Raw genomic sequence first — 17,640 nt, 5'->3', positions numbered from 1 at the left:
ACTAGAAGTGAGGACTCTGTCTTCACAGGTTATGAACTGTTGGTCAAGCAAGTCATCACAATCTCCCCTACCCATAAGAAGGTCTTTCAATATACAAAGTATTGTGGCAGAAAAAAGTATATTAATTGTTAAGAGAACAAAAACTGTGATGCAAAAAGTCTTCATTGTTGCCTCTTAAACATGAGTACTGGCCTTTAAAAGAAGCAATGACTAAACGATAGGTAAATCTGAATTTGGTAAGTTACACACTATATGATATAAAAGATTAAAACGAATAACTTGACTACACAGAAGTTATGAAACAGTTTGTATTTTATACATAGAATATGTACACTGGTTTTGGACATGTGGGTTTTATCCATGCAAATTCAATACAAAAATATTTACAAAAAACAACAGTAGGATTGTTTTTCAAAGAAACATATACATGTTGGAAGCTCCAGCAATAATGGAAGTCCTGAAGAAAGAGACGTAAGATACAGTACTGTACACACAGGTGAACTTAAAAATGAGGAAAAGGGTTTACAAAACGAAATGCAGAACGAATTAAAACACAATATCAAATAGTTGTATTATAACTATTTACACAATTTAAGCATTTGCTGCTACGTATGTGATCACTTTCCAGATATCTGTCTCAATTACTTTGTAAATTTTGCATACATTTACATGTTGCTGATTTGGTTACATTGTGTTCTGAGTTTTATAATCACAAAAAAGGTACAAAACACAGTATCTGAATACGGACCAAGTGGTAGTTTAACTTGGTTTTTAAGCAATCACATTTTCTTGGTTCTACAGATTACACAATAGTTAAAAGTTAATTCCCATTAATCCCACACTATTCACCAAACAATCCTTTTACAATGTTTGTGTGCGCACAACACAAACAGGACTAACATATGCATATACTGTATCTGCAACACGGCGACTTGGAAATTCCCACTGTTGTGGCAATGCCCTATCAATGCTTACTACAGTACATGGGCTCAGCAAATAAAGGCTTGTTCCCGCATGAGCTCTACCAACAGAACTCCCATTCTTCAATGTTAATTCCACGTGGCAGCAACACGGTCAGGCCCAAAATAAGAACTGCCATTCTGGGCAGACTTTACTGATTTAAAAGGAAAACAAAACCAAAACATAAAACTCCCCCACTTTTGTGGTTACCTCCACATATTTGATCTGTCTGGCGTTATGAAAGTACTACATTTCCATCGGGGGGGAAGCCTTAACTTTGTCTTAAGTGCCAACAGGTTGTTTTAAACGGGTTGCTATGTAGCTCAGTTATAAAACACAGGGGAAAGCCTAGTTTCCCTGAAGTCAAGGAGAGTTTTCTCATTGATTTCAATGGGACTAGAATGTCACCCATCAGGAATTAATCTGTATCCAGTTTAATCAATTCCTCTATTTTAAGACTTGTTAAAAAAGTGAGGGAGAAGTTTTGTAAAGCTTAGCAACGACTGGCATTCTGATGCATGGAACAGAAGGAAGTTTACTTAAAGAACCTTTGTTTAAAAAATGTTAATTTTAATTTACTTTAAAAGCAATTAGAATATCATTCAGTGTGACTTATGCCATCATGGTTGTTACTGTTTTCTCCTGCCAGGCTTAAAAATTATCTTTAGGTGGCTTTATAAACTAAAGCATTTTAAAAAAAATGATAAGAAATAAAGAAAATGACAGTGAAACACATTGTAGTATGAAACTATAATTTAAGACTGTTAACAGAAATGCCCTATAGACAATATCTTTTAAAAATTAATCAATACAAAGCTCTATTCTATGAAATAAAAATTAAAATCATTGTCCGGAATTAAACTGAGAAGGAAGCTTCTCTATTTTAATCACAGGGGCAATGCAGAGAAAACAATTTCCACATTAGAAATAAAAGTGCAATGTTTTCTTTTCACAATTTATATGAAAATAACTGTACATAAAACTTATTGTGCTTTTTAAAAAAAATCTGTGCATTTTATATACATATTTTCCCCACAGGTGTGCAGAGACCTCTATAAATACATTGTGTGTATATTATGCTTAACTGTGTGTTGCACATGTAATGGCCAAGAGTGTTAATAGTATTTCTTTTCATACCATTACAACTACTGTATAGTAGCTCACAAACTGGAGTCAAGAAGCAATCTTAACTCCAAGGAAATTTCTTCGTTTGCAGCACTGTGCACTCCTCTCCCAGCATTCCTCTCATGAGTCCAATATGCCAGTATTTTTTTTTTTGAGTCAAAATTATTGGAAAATGCCCACTCTTGATTTTCACAGCCACAAAATCCTAGCTCCCTTACTTGTATACAGCAATTGTCTTTGTGGAAATGATCTTGGAGAAGGTACTTGTTCTACGCACTGCCCAATGCTCTAGGGAGAGTGGATGTGCACAGAAGGATGGGAAGGGAGCATTCTTTCCTTGATGACTGGGGGGAGAAGGGCAGCCGGAAGAGATTCTTGACAGACCTATATGAGAGAGCCAGGAACTTCCTGCAGTACTAGGATAGAGGAACAGAGTCCTTAGCTTCCGGGAAACTGAGAACGCCAGTTCTATACCTACTATAGCCTGTACAGAGAGATGTAGGTCCAGAACTAGGATGATCCTTTCAACCCTAAAACTATACTGTAAATCCAAACCATCTACTTTCTTCCCCCAATTGGCTTCACCAGGCTAACCTGTCTTCTGAATAATCTGGTCTGGGATGCAACTAGCATACATCTCACTGGAAATTCTATGCCACACAAAAATTGCACATATCCTCTTGTATATGGACCATTAGAATTTGCCTTTACAATTTTAGATCAGAGTGGTGTTCCTTTATTTACATGCAACTTTTTCAAATATCAGGCATTTCATTTTCAGCTGGAAGTTGTTGGAAATGACAGACGAGCATTTCAAAATGCTCATTTAAAAAAAGGATGCACCCCTTGGTATAACCTAGTGCAGAAAATGGTAAAAGAGGTTGCTTACCTGTAACTAGAGGTTCTTTGAGATGCGTGGTCCCTATCTGTGTTCCACACTTGGGTAAGTATATGCACCACACACAAATCCAGAGATATTTAGTAAGCAATGTCCTCTGGTCCACATGTGCGCAGTTGCTCTCCTTATGCTCTGAACTGAGGGTGTGAGGAGCAGTGCAGACTTATGCCGCTTCAGTTTGTTCTCTTACCATGAGCCCAGTCATCAGCCACCACAGAGGGGATGGAGAGTGGGTAGTAAATACAGCTAGGGACCATACATCTCAAAGAACCTCCAGTAACAGGTAACCTACCTCCATTTCTTCTTTGAGTGATGGTTCCTAAGGGTATTCTACACATGGGAAATTAGTAAGCAGTAGTCAAACAGGAGATGGGAGCAAGGATGAAGATGGTATGCATGTCTGTAGTACGGCTGTTCCCACAGCTCTATCTGCAGCACTGGTATGGACCAACGTATGTCTGAAGATACTGCTAGAGCTCCAGGTAGCTTCCCTGCTTGTGTCTAGCAGAGTACATCTCAGAGATGCTAGAGAGGTTGTTCTGGCTCTAGTGAAGCAGGCTCTCATCCCTTCAGGATCTGAGAAAGACATGCTAGTTGGTAGCAAAGATTTAGCTCGAGATCCTTTTAGAGAGTCTGTGCACAGAGAAAGCTTGAGTTGTTGGTTGCTCTGCTAAGGCACTAAATAGTCTTGGTGGTTTCCGATTTGCTTTCATTCTCTCCACATAGAACACCAGTGCCCGTCGGACATCTAGAGAGCGAAGCCTATTGTCCACATCAGAAGTGTTGAGATTTTGGGGAAAAAGGATGCCAATAAGTGGATGGTTTGTTTTATGTGAAACTCCAATTATTTTAGGGATGAATTCCAGGTAAAGGCAGAGAGGGGTCTCTATGAAAAGTGGTATACGGAGGATTTGCCTTGAATATAAGAGTGGCCATATGGGCCATCTAGCCCAATATGCTGTCTGATAGTGGCCACTGCCAGAGGCTTCAGAGAAAATGAACAGAACAGGGAAATTTTGAGTGGTCCATCCCGTTCCACCTTCTGGCAGCTGGAGCTTTAGGGACACCCAGAGCATGGGGCTGCATCCCTGATCATCCTGACTAGTAGCCATTGATGGCCCTATCCTCCATGAACTTATAATGAGGCTCAAAAAAAGAACTAGATATTTTGGCCTTCACAACATTCTCTGGCAACAAATTCCACAGGTTATTAATTTCATCATGTGACCCTGGTTCTTGTATTATGTGAAGGGGGTAAATAACATTTCTCTATTGACTTTCTCCACACCAGTCATGATTTTTATAGACCTCTATCACACCCTCATTTAGTCATCTCTTTTTTAAGCTGATCAGTCCCAATCTTTTTACATCTCTCCTCATATAGAAGCTGTTCCACACCCCTAATTATTTTTACTGTCCTTCTCTGCACTTTTTCCAATGCTAATGGATCTTTTTTTTAGATGAAGTGATCAGAATGGTATCAGTATTCCAGGTGGAGGCATATAACGGATTTATAGAGTAACATCATAATATTTTCTGTCTTATCTATCCCTTTCCTAATGGTTTCTAACTTTGTTAGCTTTTTTGGCTGCCACTGCACATGGAGCGGATGTCTGCAAAGAACTATCCACAATGACTCCAAGATCCTTCTTGGGTGGAAACAGCTAATTTACACTTAATCATTTTGTATCCTGGTATTTTTGTGTCCCATTGATTATCTTCATCTCACCAAGTTTCCAGGGCACCTGCTACATCAATATCCTCACTTAATGCAAGGCAATTTAGTTCACCCACATTGGTATTTAGACTATCATTTTTATATAAGCACTTACAACATTCACCAACATTCAATTGCTTGCTTTCATGTGTTCTATTTAAATGGGATTCTTATGTTTTACTGTGCCTCACTAGTTCTAATCTGTACTTTACGAACTTCTTTCCTATCCTCTTTACTAGGATATAGACTATCCCCCTTAATAAAGTCATCCCTAGGGGACATCTTGGTCCCAACCATGTGCTCCTCTGCACCTGTTGGCTGTCTCCCAGCCCTTAGTTTAAAAAAAAAAAAAAAAAAAAAAAAAAAAGTCTTCTACAACTTTTTGAATTTTACATGCCAGCAATCTGGTTCCATTTTGGGTGGAGCCCATCCTTCCTTTCCCCGAAGGTTCCCCAGTTCCTAATAAACCTAAAACCTCTGCTCCCTACATACTCTTCTTGTCCACACATTGAGACCCCGCAGTTCTTCCTGTCTTCCTGGCACTGTGTGTGAAACTTGAAGCATTTCAAAGAATGTTACAATGGAGATTCTCAACATTAATCTCTGACCTAACAGCCAAAATTGGCCCTCAGGACCTTTCTCCTACCTTTTCCTATGTCATTGGCACCGACATGTACCACAATCACTGACTCCTCCCTGGCACTGAACATAAATGCACTGTCTAGATGTCTTGTGAAATCCACAGTCTTCACACCTGTCAGGCAATTTACTATAATGTTCTCCTGGTCACCACAACCCTAACTATCTATATTTCTAATAATCTGATCCACATTATCTGGTTTGTCTCAATAACTGGAGTTGCCTCCCCCAGTTGGGTATCCTGAGTGCAAGAGGATACCATGACATCATCTGGAAGGACGGTTCCAAATATGGGATTGTGGATGTTCTTCCATGAGACATGGGATGGGACTGTTCTGTGTCCCTGAAAGTCTTATCTGTATACCTGCTTCCTTTAGCTCCTCTAGTTCAGCCACTCTAGTGTCAAGAGCCTGTACCTGGTTTCTGAGGGCCAGGAGCTGCTTGCACTGAATGCACACATGGCACCTTCAGAGCAATAAACAGGACAGCCCTACTCTGCTGCTGGACTTTTGACTCTTGAATGGTCTTTTTGGGGGGTAGGGGTGGGAGGGGTGATGGTTACTGGCCTAAGTTTAGAGAATGTTTGTTAGATCTATCTGTCTGCCTCATACTCCCTCAAAACTCCGCTTGCGGCGCCCATTAACTACCTCCTCTGGTTGCTAAGGAACTCACGTTTTAAACCCATTCTCCGTGAGTTAGTCCTGCTCCCTCATCAACGGAGTCCAAAGGGGGTCAGCATCAAAGGATAGCAGGCTTGAGCTTCATTAGTAAGCTCCCAACCCAGCCTAGCTGGCCCCTTGGCTCAGGACACAGCCCTTAAAGTTGACCACACTATAATCTTAAGTCAACCAAGCACACAGCAAGCAAGCACATAAAAGACAAAACCTCATCCCACGGATCACATAGTCTTGCCTCCTTCATCTGAGAACACCCTTGCAAAACTTTCATTTGCTGCTGTTTGCTAGTTGTGGTTAGCCATGAGTTCCCCCAGCTCGCTCACACTTCTGATTGATGGGATGGTGCCTAGGAAGACAACTTTCATCGCCAGGTGGGACATGGAACAGGTGGCTATTGTCCAAAAAGAGATCTGTTAAGTACTGACAGGACAAGATGGAGATCCCATTCTGGTGTTAATTTCACCACTGGTGAGAAGGTTCTAATGAGCCCCTTTCAGGATGAGTTGTTGGATGAGTGAACGTAGTATGGCACTCGACTGGAGGACTGAAGGATGAAAGGCACTGATTGCTACAAGATGGATCTACTGTCTAAAAGGTGAGTAAAGTAGTCTAAAATAACAGGAATGCCAAAGGATTATGGAGATAACTAGTGCTGTTGTGACCAAGAGAAGTGCTTCCATTTTGCTTTGGTTGAGAATGGAATGGACTTCCACCCATCCAAATACCAGATCATGAGTTGCAGAGAGGTTGTGCAGGGATGCCTAGTTACACCATTATGTTGTCAGTAGAGCTGGAAATGGTCAAATGCTGCTTGGAGGATAGGTTGAGATCTTCAGGAAATCCAAGATCCAGAACTGTCTCCAGCCAGTTGGGTGTGATGAGGATGACCTGAGCCTTATCGTGATGAATCTTTTGCAGAACTTGTGGTATCAGTGGGATGGGAGAAAAGGCATATCTGGGATGGTCTGTCCAAGGTAGCAGAAGGGCATAGCCCTTTGAGTCCCAGCCCAGTACTGCTCTGGAACAGTACACAAGGTGAATTTCTTGTTCGCCTATCAGATGACGAGGTCTCAAGATAGTGTTCCCCACAGGGTGGAGTTCTTATTTAGGACAGAATTGTGAATTCGTGGTCTATAGGAAGACATTTTCTGAGACGGCTGCTAAAGGAGTTCCACACACCTGCTAGGTATGCTGCCTTAAGCATTATTTGGTTTCTGATGCATCAACTCCATAGGTTAACTGCCTCTACGCAAAGTAAGGGACCTTGTTCCTCTCTTTGTGTAAAAGACTGTCATTGTGTTATCAGATATTATCTAGATAGATCAGGATTGGATGAGTGGAAGGAATGTGTTGCAAGCTAGACAGATCACCTTTAATTCCACTAAGTTGATATGCATTCTGACCTCTCAAGGGGTCCAGGCGCCTAGTGCACTGTGATTGTCCACATGGGCTCCCCAACCCTCGAGTGTGAGAAAAGGAATCTTTCTGGGTTTCCCCACCAGGCAAAAGAAGCCGGGATCTTGGCCAGGACTGTTATTCAGCATTGATGTTGTCTTTGTCTGGTGAGCAGATGGCTTGAAACCAGGTTTATAGGCAGCAGAGGTGGCGCCCAGTAAACACTGTTACGTAGGTGCGTGAGGTCATGTTGCTTAGATGGGAAAGGCAGACCTGTCTGTAGTCTGAGGGTGACCTGTTGTGTTTTATCAAATTACTCATGGTGTAGAATCTCTCCATCAGAAGGTAGGTTCTTGCTGAGTCCAGAGTTGCTGTTATGAAATTTATGGTCCTTGTGGGAATCAAAGTAGATTTTTGTTTGTTGATGCAGACTGCCAGGTAAGAGAAGAGGTGGAGTACGAATAAGGTTGTTGACTGGACTTCTCTGCCAGATCTGCCCATCAGCAGCTAGTATTTGAGACCTGAAATGTAAAGCCATTCCTTCTCATCTGGACCACCATTATCCTGTATCTAGTGTGAACAGGAGGACTCTGAAGTGATAAAGATCTTGCCCAAGGAAGAACCTGAGAAACATCATGTGGTATGGGTGAATTCTTAAGTGAAAGCAAGCATATTCCATGTCAAGATCTGTGAACCATGTTGCCATCTTCCTGAGAGGGGATTATTGATGCCAGTATTACCATACTGAATTTTAATTTTCAGATGAAGACATTTAGTTGGTGCAGGTCAAGAATCAATCTCTATTCTCTGTTCTTTTTGGCAACTAAGAAAACTGGGCACTAGAATCCCTTCCCTTGATGTTGAGGTGGCACTCATTCTATGGCTCCTTGCTGTAGAAGAGAGTCCACCTCCTGATGTAGAATTGCCTCATGAACTCAGTCCCTGAAAGGGGGCTGAGAAGCGGGTTTGTGGGTAGGAGTTAAACTCAAATTGTATGAGTGAACAGTTCCAGCACCCACCTGTCTGTTATTGCCCTCCAATTGAGGATGCAATGAATAAAGTAGCCACCAAATACCTGGGGACAGGGTTAGAATAATGAGGCATCAACACGGCAATGCAGACCTTGCATGTCTTGTCAAAAGAAATTCTTGGGCAGGAGGTTGGAATCAGATGTGGTAGATCTTGAGGAAGCTGTGTATCTTGATCTCTGTACCCTCTGCTGCTCCTGTGGTGGTTCGTGAGGGGGCTGTCTTGGCCTGTACACTTGTTTGTGGTGCTTCCTGTGGGACAAGGGTATAGATGTCCAGATAGCGAAGTGTTGTTCTCAAGTCCTCAACAGAGTGAAGAGACTCAGTCTTTTCATTAAATAAGTTAACTTCATCAAAGGGCAGATCTTCAATGGTACTTTGCACCTCCCAAGAAAAACTTGAGGATTGTAACCAAGATTCTCTCCTCATAACAACTGAAGTAGCCATCTTTCTGGAAGCAATATCAGCAGCATCTACTGCAGCCTGAAGAAATGTTTTGGCCACGAAGTTTACCCTCATCAATTAGGTTCTGGAATTGGGCTCTATCCTGCTGAGGAAGTTTGTCCTTGAAGTCTAAAAACTTCCCTTAATTAGTGAAATCATATTTTGCTAAGAGGGCCAGATTGTCAGCAATTTGCAATTGAAAGCTTGTTGAAGAGAAAACTTCTCCCCCTAGGAGACTGAGGCATTTGGCACCCTTCTCCAAAGGTGTTCTCTTGGGGTGCTGCAGGCTGGATCTCAGTGGCTGCTGAAGTTGGGTGCTGAATGTGAGAACAAAACCTGCTCCTTTAAGTGGAATGAAGTAATGCTTCTCAGCCTTTTTTTTTGGCGGACGGGGGGCGCTGGGAGAGAAGAGTGCATGAGGCAGGAATGTGCTACACTACTCTGGCTGGATCCATAATGACTGTTGACTGGGAGGGCCTCTTGACTTGGACCTGAGAGTTGCAAGTTATCCAATAGCTGTGCTGAGACTCCTGAACCTGCTTGAGCTGCATCTGGCACTAAGACACCACTTTGTGAGAGTTCCTGATATTGCCTATGATGATCAGCAGATGGGGTGACTGCTTAATCTAGGAAGGATGATGCAAGATGGCCACTGGAACTGTCAGATCTCGCTCAACTTCCTCTCCCTCACACTCCAATGGAGCTGTTTAGTGTTGGGTAGGAGATAGTAAATAAGGTTCATGCATGGATCAGGGTGCCAAGAGTAAGAGTCTCCTAGGGCCCCAGTAATGCCATTGTGAGAGGTCAACTGGTTGCGGGGTAGACCCATGACATTAGGAACCATCGGTTCCTTGGAAAGTCATACTTTGACAGAGGACTGAACCATGTGTTCCTGGAAATTCTGTCCATACTTGCCTCCCTTTGTAGATGCAGAGGTTCATATGTAGCCACTCACTAATCTGATGTGAAGTTTGGTTCCTGATCAACCATTGGAAGTGTTGATACCGATGGACGGGTACTCAGGTTCATGTATGAGAGAGATTAACTCTGTATCCTCAAGATGGTTTCTTCCTCTGGCATGACGATTTCTCTAAATAAGGTTGGACCTGAGAGGAAAAGGGATTGAGGACACGAGTGAAAATATCCCCACGGGATACATAGGTCTCAGACTGCCACATAGTGTAGGGTGTTTTGGTGGTCAGGGCCACTGGAGCCAACACTTCCCTGGTTAGACTGGACATCAGATTTGTCTGAGACTTCGTTGGTGCAGAGAGTCTGATCTGAATGCTGAAGGTAGTGGATGCCTATGTTTTGGTTTCTATGTCGACACCGAGATTGGAATTAACAGATCTGTACACCTGCATGCCACATTCTCCTGTAGAGGTGGTTTACCCAGGCTTAAGTTCTTAGGATGTGTGCAAGGACTCACCCAACTTGGATGGAGTTCAGGAGGGATCTCTTCAGGTCAGATTTTGAAGAGGGTCTTTGCCCCTGTGCTTGTGAGAGTGCCCCATACTCTCATGAGAATCCTTTGATTCTTTAGCCTTGCACGTTGTAGCCTCAGCTCCTGAGTTTGTGCTCAGAGGAGTGATGCCTGTTGATTGAGATTGTGTACAAAGGAGGTCTCCCCAGTCTGGATGCAACTGTGGTCTCATGGTTTTTACCCCATGAGGTTCTCTCTCAGTCTGAGTGCTCAACCCTCATGAATTTTGGGAAAGAGTGGCAGATGCTGCATGTAGCAGGATGTGAGCCTTGCCAAGATGGTAGAGTCAGCATTGGTGTTACTCACTCACTGAGAAGGAGTGGGGGGCACTCCTTAACTATTTCTTAAACCCTGGGACTGTGGGCATAGTCCTCGCCCTTGGAGAATTTCTCCAACGTGGGGAAAAAAACCTTACTAAACTACACTATACAAATACTACAACTCAAAAATAATACAGTGCAAACACTAAAAACTATCTATAGACACACACACACACACACAGATTGATTGAAGAAAACAATGGAAGAAGCTGTGGATGCAGAAGATCCCACCTCAAGCAACGTGGAAGGAATTGGAGAGGCATCGGTCCACACTGCCTCATACGTCCTCGGTTCAGAGCTTGAGAAGAGCAACTGTGTATGTGGACCAACAGACACGGCTAACTAAAAATCTCCAGATTCAGATGCATGGTGCACACATGTACCATCACTTGAAGAGGTAGAATGCCTAACCAGTGCAGAATAATTTTTAATAGGGAGTGCTAAAAATCTTGTAAGAATAACCAGTGAAAATATAAACTAGAACCTGCTACATTGAGACACAAGTTAATTAGATTGTGTCATGGTAAAAGTAGGCCTTTTAATGCAAGTGAAGGCTTGACATTTTGTCATTTACCAAATTATGAACAACATGTTGGGGAAGCTGGAATTTGGTAAAGACACATTTCTTTTCAAGACTTTGTTTACCAAACAAGTGTTTTATCATTGTCTCTGTTTTGGAATGCAGAGTTATTTTGAAAAAGCCAGACAAAATGCAGCCCTATATTATGTTCTGGCATTCAAGAAAATATCAATAGGAAATGTCAGAGCTTAAGTGATCCTTTACTTCATTTTCACATGCTCCGCCTGTGAACACCAGTAGTTCTGAAAATATATTTTAAAACTATCATTTGCTGAAATACTGGGGAGAAACATGGAACTTCTGAGGTTTAGTGAAGACAATCACCATTTTGTCAAAGAATTATCAAAATTGAAAATATTTATGGAATACATCACATCTTACCATAGCTTGAATCTGGCTGGATTTTAATGCCAATGTTTTTTATTTTGGAAGATAATTGCCTCCAAGTCACCAAACATTTAAAAAAAAATGCAGTTTTCACTATTGTGAAACAACTGCTGATAGTTCCCACCTTCACAACTGAGGTTGTTTAGCTTCTTGTGGTATAAAAGTTGTGCTCCTGAGGAATTCTTTCACTGTCTCAGTACTGCACGACACAAAATATAGTACTGTGCTATATAAATGTATTAATGTACATATTTTAGAGCTTTCTGTGGCTTACCAGAGAGCTGAAAAGAGGTGAATCACTGACTGGCTTTTAGAAGCACTCTAAAATTTACAGTGGCGTTATCTAAAAAACTACTGTGACAGATCTCCACACCCAAACCTCTGCTCAGGCTCATTAACTCTTATAAAACCTTCTCCTGATCTTTATTTTGTTTTCAAAATACTATAGACTTTCGGTTTCCATAAGATCAGATGGTGAAATCTTGGTCCCACTGAAGTCACTAGCAAAACTCCCAATGACTTCAATGGAGCCAGGATTTTACTCAGAATCTTTTCAATTCATGTCATAGTTAAATTACTATTTCCTTTCTTAATTTGCTCCTTTATACAGTACATTATTTAGGGCCCTGGTTATGTTATGGAAGGGCTTTAGAAATCTAGACACAACTGAGGCTTTTTGATTGTCTGTCAATGACTTGCACTCCTGTGTGCCATATCAAAGTCACAGATCATTCCAGCCTTTAAATTGTTTATATGTAAACTACTGAGACACTTTAGTAAGTGTATTTCTGAGACAGTTCAAAGTCATTCAGCCACCTTGAACTAAGCATTTAATAGCATGTTTTAAGTAGTGCAATGAATCACCTAGAAATGCCTTAGCTAAAATATCTTATTCCTTAAAGGACAAAACATTCTTACATGAGACATTGGAGCCATCCAAACATCCTGCCAATCTTTGGGGGAAAAGAAGAAACATATGGGGCCAAAGAAAAACGTATTGATATGTTCAGACACATAATAAAACTATAAGATGCATTTTTAATTATCTTGGGGTAACTCAGCTTTGAATGCTCAATAATCAGCACGTGAATAACTCCTATAATAGTTAAATCATTAAAAGGCAATGAGTGAGATTTCCTAAAGCTCTTACTGCTGGCATAACTCTAGTCCTATTCAAGTCAAGCCAATGCTGAGTTCTCTGAAGCCCCCACTAAAAAGGGCCCAATCTGAGTAGCCAAAGAAGGTCCTACACAAAATGGAAACACTGTTTCAAATGTGCAGGATGTTGGGATCTCTTCACTCCATTTGATGCCTCAGTGCAGAGCCCTGAGATAGTTTCCCACATGGAAAAGCAAGGGGGAAAGACAGGCTACTGGGAGCATGAGAGTGTGAAGTTAGTGGGTCTGTAAACAGATGTGGTTAGCAATAGAAATAGATAATAGAAGGATTGAAGATGGCTTTTTATGATTAAAGACATTTAGAAACAGCACTCTAAACATGCAGTGTTAGTTAATTCCACCAGCTAGGAGCATCCTTCTACAGGCTGCTTTCCCCTTGTCTGTACGTGGGAGGAGAGAGGGACTGCTACTTCCACCAAGTGGGCTGGGCTAACACAAGGGAATGGCCAGGCCCTGCCACACTGCATCCTGATTTCTGCATGGAAATCTAATATTCATTCAATATTGACCTAAGGAACCTTGCCTTCCCTTACTCTCCAAAGCTGCAGTTGAGGTTTATTTTGAATTCTGAGGTGGGGGAAAAAGATTGTTGTAGACAGCAATGCCTCCCTCATTTTCAGATTGGAGGTATTGTTTCTTCATTCCTTAAAACATGGAGCCGTATTAACTCCTTTTTCAGTCTCTTCTGCAGATGCTACTACTCCTGTGGGAATTCTGCACCATTGCACAATGCAGAATTTGTGCAGAATTCATGTTCTGGGCAGAATTTCCTTTTTCCCCTGCAGAATTGGTGCTGCAGAGCTGCTGGCTGCCACTAGGGGCCAGCAAAGTCCAGCTCTTTAGCTTGTAAATACATTGCTAGGGGGAGAAAGAGGGTTCTGGGCAGTTGTGGTTCCCAGCATGCCCTGAAGGAGGTGGCATACAGGAAACACTGTACAAGCCTGGAACCTGGCATCAGGCTGTTTTTCCCTCTGGATCCCTGCACAGGAGGTGCTTTCGTGGGTAAAAAAAGCCCTTCTTCAGATTCATGGAGTCATGCATCTGACGAAGTGGGTTTTTTAATCCACAAAAGCTTATGCCCAAATAAATCTGTCCAACTATTTTAAGCTATTTAGGGAAAACTGTGCTAACTTTTATTTATTTATTTTTAAGTGAAACTAGTGTACTACACTGACAGCTAGAGTTCTTAGTGTTAAAATTTTAAGTCAGAATGTAATCTTCTCTTGACATATTGCAATACTTCACAAGGGATAAATGAAAACTAAGTGACTAGAAGTGGTCTTAAGCGAGGATTGCACTGTATTCAGTAAACTTTACAGAGGAAACTTAATTCCATCAGGAAAACTGAAGCGTCATTCAGGATTGGTGAACGTATTTAAACAGTCCAACAAACACTTGTATTATCCAACAGACTATGGTTACAAAAATCTGAAACTTAATGTCTTTGCCACCAGCAAGTCTATGGTTAACACTACTGGAACAGGAATTGCTATTTTTGAAGTCAAGAGGGTATGTATAAAAACCCTGCAAGATAGTACAGTTCTTAATATGGAACATTTTCCCTCTTTGAATGATCAGGTAATTCTTCAACTATTAAAATAAAGCAAAAGTAACAACCAAAAATCTGCTTACTGAACTAAAATGTGCTTGTTCATTCTAATTTCAACTAATTTTTTTTTCCCCTTGATATTGCATTTATGTGAAATGAGAATACATTTACCCATTCTTTTTTTAGAATGGACCTCTCCTATGAATATGAATTAAGATAAATAATAAAAAGGATAATTCAGAGGAAAGATTTATGAAACTACTTATTTTAAGGGCCGAACATTATATTGAGCCAATTACAGTTTCTGCATGAGTACCTGTTTAAATGATATTTTTATGTATGTGATTTTGTAAAGGAGGGCATGAACTGTATTTGAGAATGCACTCTATAAGCAATAGGATATGTTAACAAGAGCCTATGAATTACTTTTATTTCAATGGATTTTAGTTAAAGAACATTAAAATAATTTTATCTTCTAAATCTTTTAGCCATCGGGATTTTAATTTTCTTCTTAACTGGCTTTAATGCTTCAATTAAAGAGCAAGGAAGAAATAAAGCAATATTTTCTTCCTCATTCCTTTGCCAAATGAAATGAAATAGCTTTAGGTCAATTGGCAAAAGAGTACAACTTAATTTTTTTACATCATTTGGCACACAAGGTTTTACCCTTGATCTAAAGTAACAGTCTAAAAATACATCTGAGACATATTCAGAGCCCAACATTTTTGATTAAGATACATAATTACTAAGAAGGTAAACTTGTTTGGGAGGAAGGGAAAGAGACAGAAAGAAAGGGAGTCAACTGTCCATCAATCTTAAAGTAGCTCAGAACACTGTGGGAAAAATATCAGTCAGAAAAGCTGTAGAATCAAACAAGTACTTAAACCCAGAAGTTCAACAAAACTTCTGTTGCGGGGATTTAAACATTTGTGCCCAAGAGTTTGATATTCTCAGCACAGACTTAACTGTTGATAATTGGTGACACTGGTGCGAATGAGAAGCATTGGTGTAAAGTGATGATGCGGTATGTCATGCAGGTGGTTATTTCCAAAATAAGTCCCTCTCAACAAACGTGTAAACACTGAAAAATATTAAGATTCCTAGCCTGAATTTTTTTTTAATCTAACTTGTGGTGATTTGTTATTGTAAAAAAAAGACTAATGCAAAATCAGGAACAACATGATGTACAATCCTGAAAGTCACAGCATAAACCTGAGATTTTGGCAGCTTTATCAAAACATCATTAATGATTATTATGTATGCATCACTAGTCCATACATTTCTTATTTAACTATGGACGTCATGGTTTGTCTCAAAGACAGAAAATAACTCAAAGTGAAAATTTTTTGTTAACAATACATTAAAAGAGAAGTGATTGGGTATTATCAAATTAAATAGCATAAATAAAATGTATTTACATTATTTTCCAATCATTAAACATAATCAATTAAATTGTGCAACTTAAAACACCTAACAAAAAAATGTGAAGCATCATTTAAATCTTCACATATTACTGACCTTACGAAAAACTATTGAAATATTAAAATTCCCATTGTATCTATTTCAGATAAAGAAATTGCAAAAACATTTAAGACTATTAAGAGTCATCAATTACACAGGCACTTCACATGTAAACGATCTACCATACAACTGAAAAAATAGTTTGGCACAACTTAGAAGATTGGAAAAAACACCTTTTTCCTATATAATGTTTTGTGTAATTACCATACATCCAACTAAATACTGGAGATGTTAGAAGTATATAAATTACAGTCAGAAGTGCAAGAAATAGAGAACTCAAATCTAGAGCTATATGAAACAAAAATGGATTAAATGTGATCTGTCACTCAGATTTTCATTATCATACTGTAGCTGGTTTTTGTTTTATCTTTACATTTAACCCAAATGATTGACAATGATTGATTTTTATAGTAGGGCTGTGTGTGTGTGTGTGTGTGTGTGTGTGTGTGTGATCCTTTATAAAACAGAACTAAACAACATTTTCAATGTGGTAAAAAAAAAAATCCAGCTTTTAAAAATAATATCATGAAACATTAATGGGAACTTATATTACCTGGACAGAGAATCTGATGTTGTTAGAAATCTCTTGTGCATCCAAGTTTTAAAACATCAGTATAACTGTATATTCAGGTAACAGTCAGTTAGAAATCAAAGTTTTATATGTCCCTCCAAAATAAGGCTCTGTCTAAAGTGTCTGGGCAGAAACTACTTCTGATGGCTTGGATGTTCCCATTGAGGAAGCTGAATTGCTTGGCAGCAATCTAAATCAATAGATCCATGATAAGTTGTCTGGTTTCCAAAAGTCATGTTACACAGAAGAAAGCTGGGATGCTTTAGACGAAGGTAGTTCAAGCAGAGCCTGAACTGTAAGACCAACTTTCACTAGACCCCTTTCCTCCAAAATGTGATGAGGCAGGCAAAGCCTTTCCTGAAAAATAAAATGGTACACGCATCATGTTTCAATCATTTTGCACAGCTTGGGTAAAAAGTGTACTTTTAGAAGACTTCAACACTCAAATACCTCACTATGACTAATTAGAGATCCATGTAGAAATCTTCTCTGGTCAATAAGTTTGCATATGCATCTATCTCTACAGCAAAATTTTAAGTGTGACAAGGTGCTCAGAAGTTAATTATATCTCACTAAGATCTGATAATTGCAGTGTGAAAAAATGACAAATATAAATTAGAGCAAAACAAAAACTAAAGAGTGTTTCATTAAAATGTTAAACTAAGAAGAAATAAACACTATTTTTTAGAAGCCTCTGACAGTTTATTGACAATTTAGGGCTGGAGACTCCTATTTGCTTTCATAAACTGAGGGAGCAAAATGGAGTGAGGGTGGGGTAGTGCTGGTCACTGGCAGACTTCTTCCTTCCTTGTCCTTGCAGAAGCTCCACTACAAGTTGTCTGCATGGAGGATTACAATCTGCTGGAACTCAAGAATGACTCATCTCCCACCCAAACCCATAGGAATTCTCTTAAGCGTGACATTCAACATGAACCCCTTTTCTCTACCAAAGTGGAGTCATGGGTATCAGCCAGTAGGGGAGTCATTGGAAACATGACTTGCGCAGGAGTTGTGTGGATATGGAGGGTGGGAGCAGAAGCAGTGAAGAAGCACAGGGCTATAGCTTAGGAAAAGACGGTTACTCACCTTTGTAACTGTTGTTCTTCGAGATGTGTTGCTCATATCCATTCCAGTTAGGTGTGTGCGCGCGCCGCGTGCACGTTCGTCG

General features: G+C 40.2%; 1 protein-coding gene across 3 annotated transcripts in view; it reads right to left on the bottom strand.

Annotated features, from left to right (window-relative positions):
* Positions 1-294: 294 nt before the first annotated feature.
* LRCH2 (leucine rich repeats and calponin homology domain containing 2) overlaps positions 295-17,640 on the bottom strand; it is a 98,256-nt gene continuing 80,910 nt past the window's right edge. For all 3 annotated transcript variants that reach the window (XM_075068914.1, XM_032776458.2, XM_075068913.1), the window contains one exon: positions 295-16,829. In XM_075068914.1, the coding sequence (XP_074925015.1) occupies positions 16,710-16,829 (120 nt within the window). In that variant the 3' untranslated portion in view covers positions 295-16,709. The remainder of the gene's footprint in view (positions 16,830-17,640) is intronic.

Source organism: Chelonoidis abingdonii, chromosome 8 (assembly GCF_003597395.2).
Source record: "Chelonoidis abingdonii isolate Lonesome George chromosome 8, CheloAbing_2.0, whole genome shotgun sequence".
NCBI classification, from domain to species: domain Eukaryota; kingdom Metazoa; phylum Chordata; order Testudines; family Testudinidae; genus Chelonoidis; species Chelonoidis abingdonii.
This window is presented reverse-complemented; position numbering and strand designations above follow the sequence as displayed.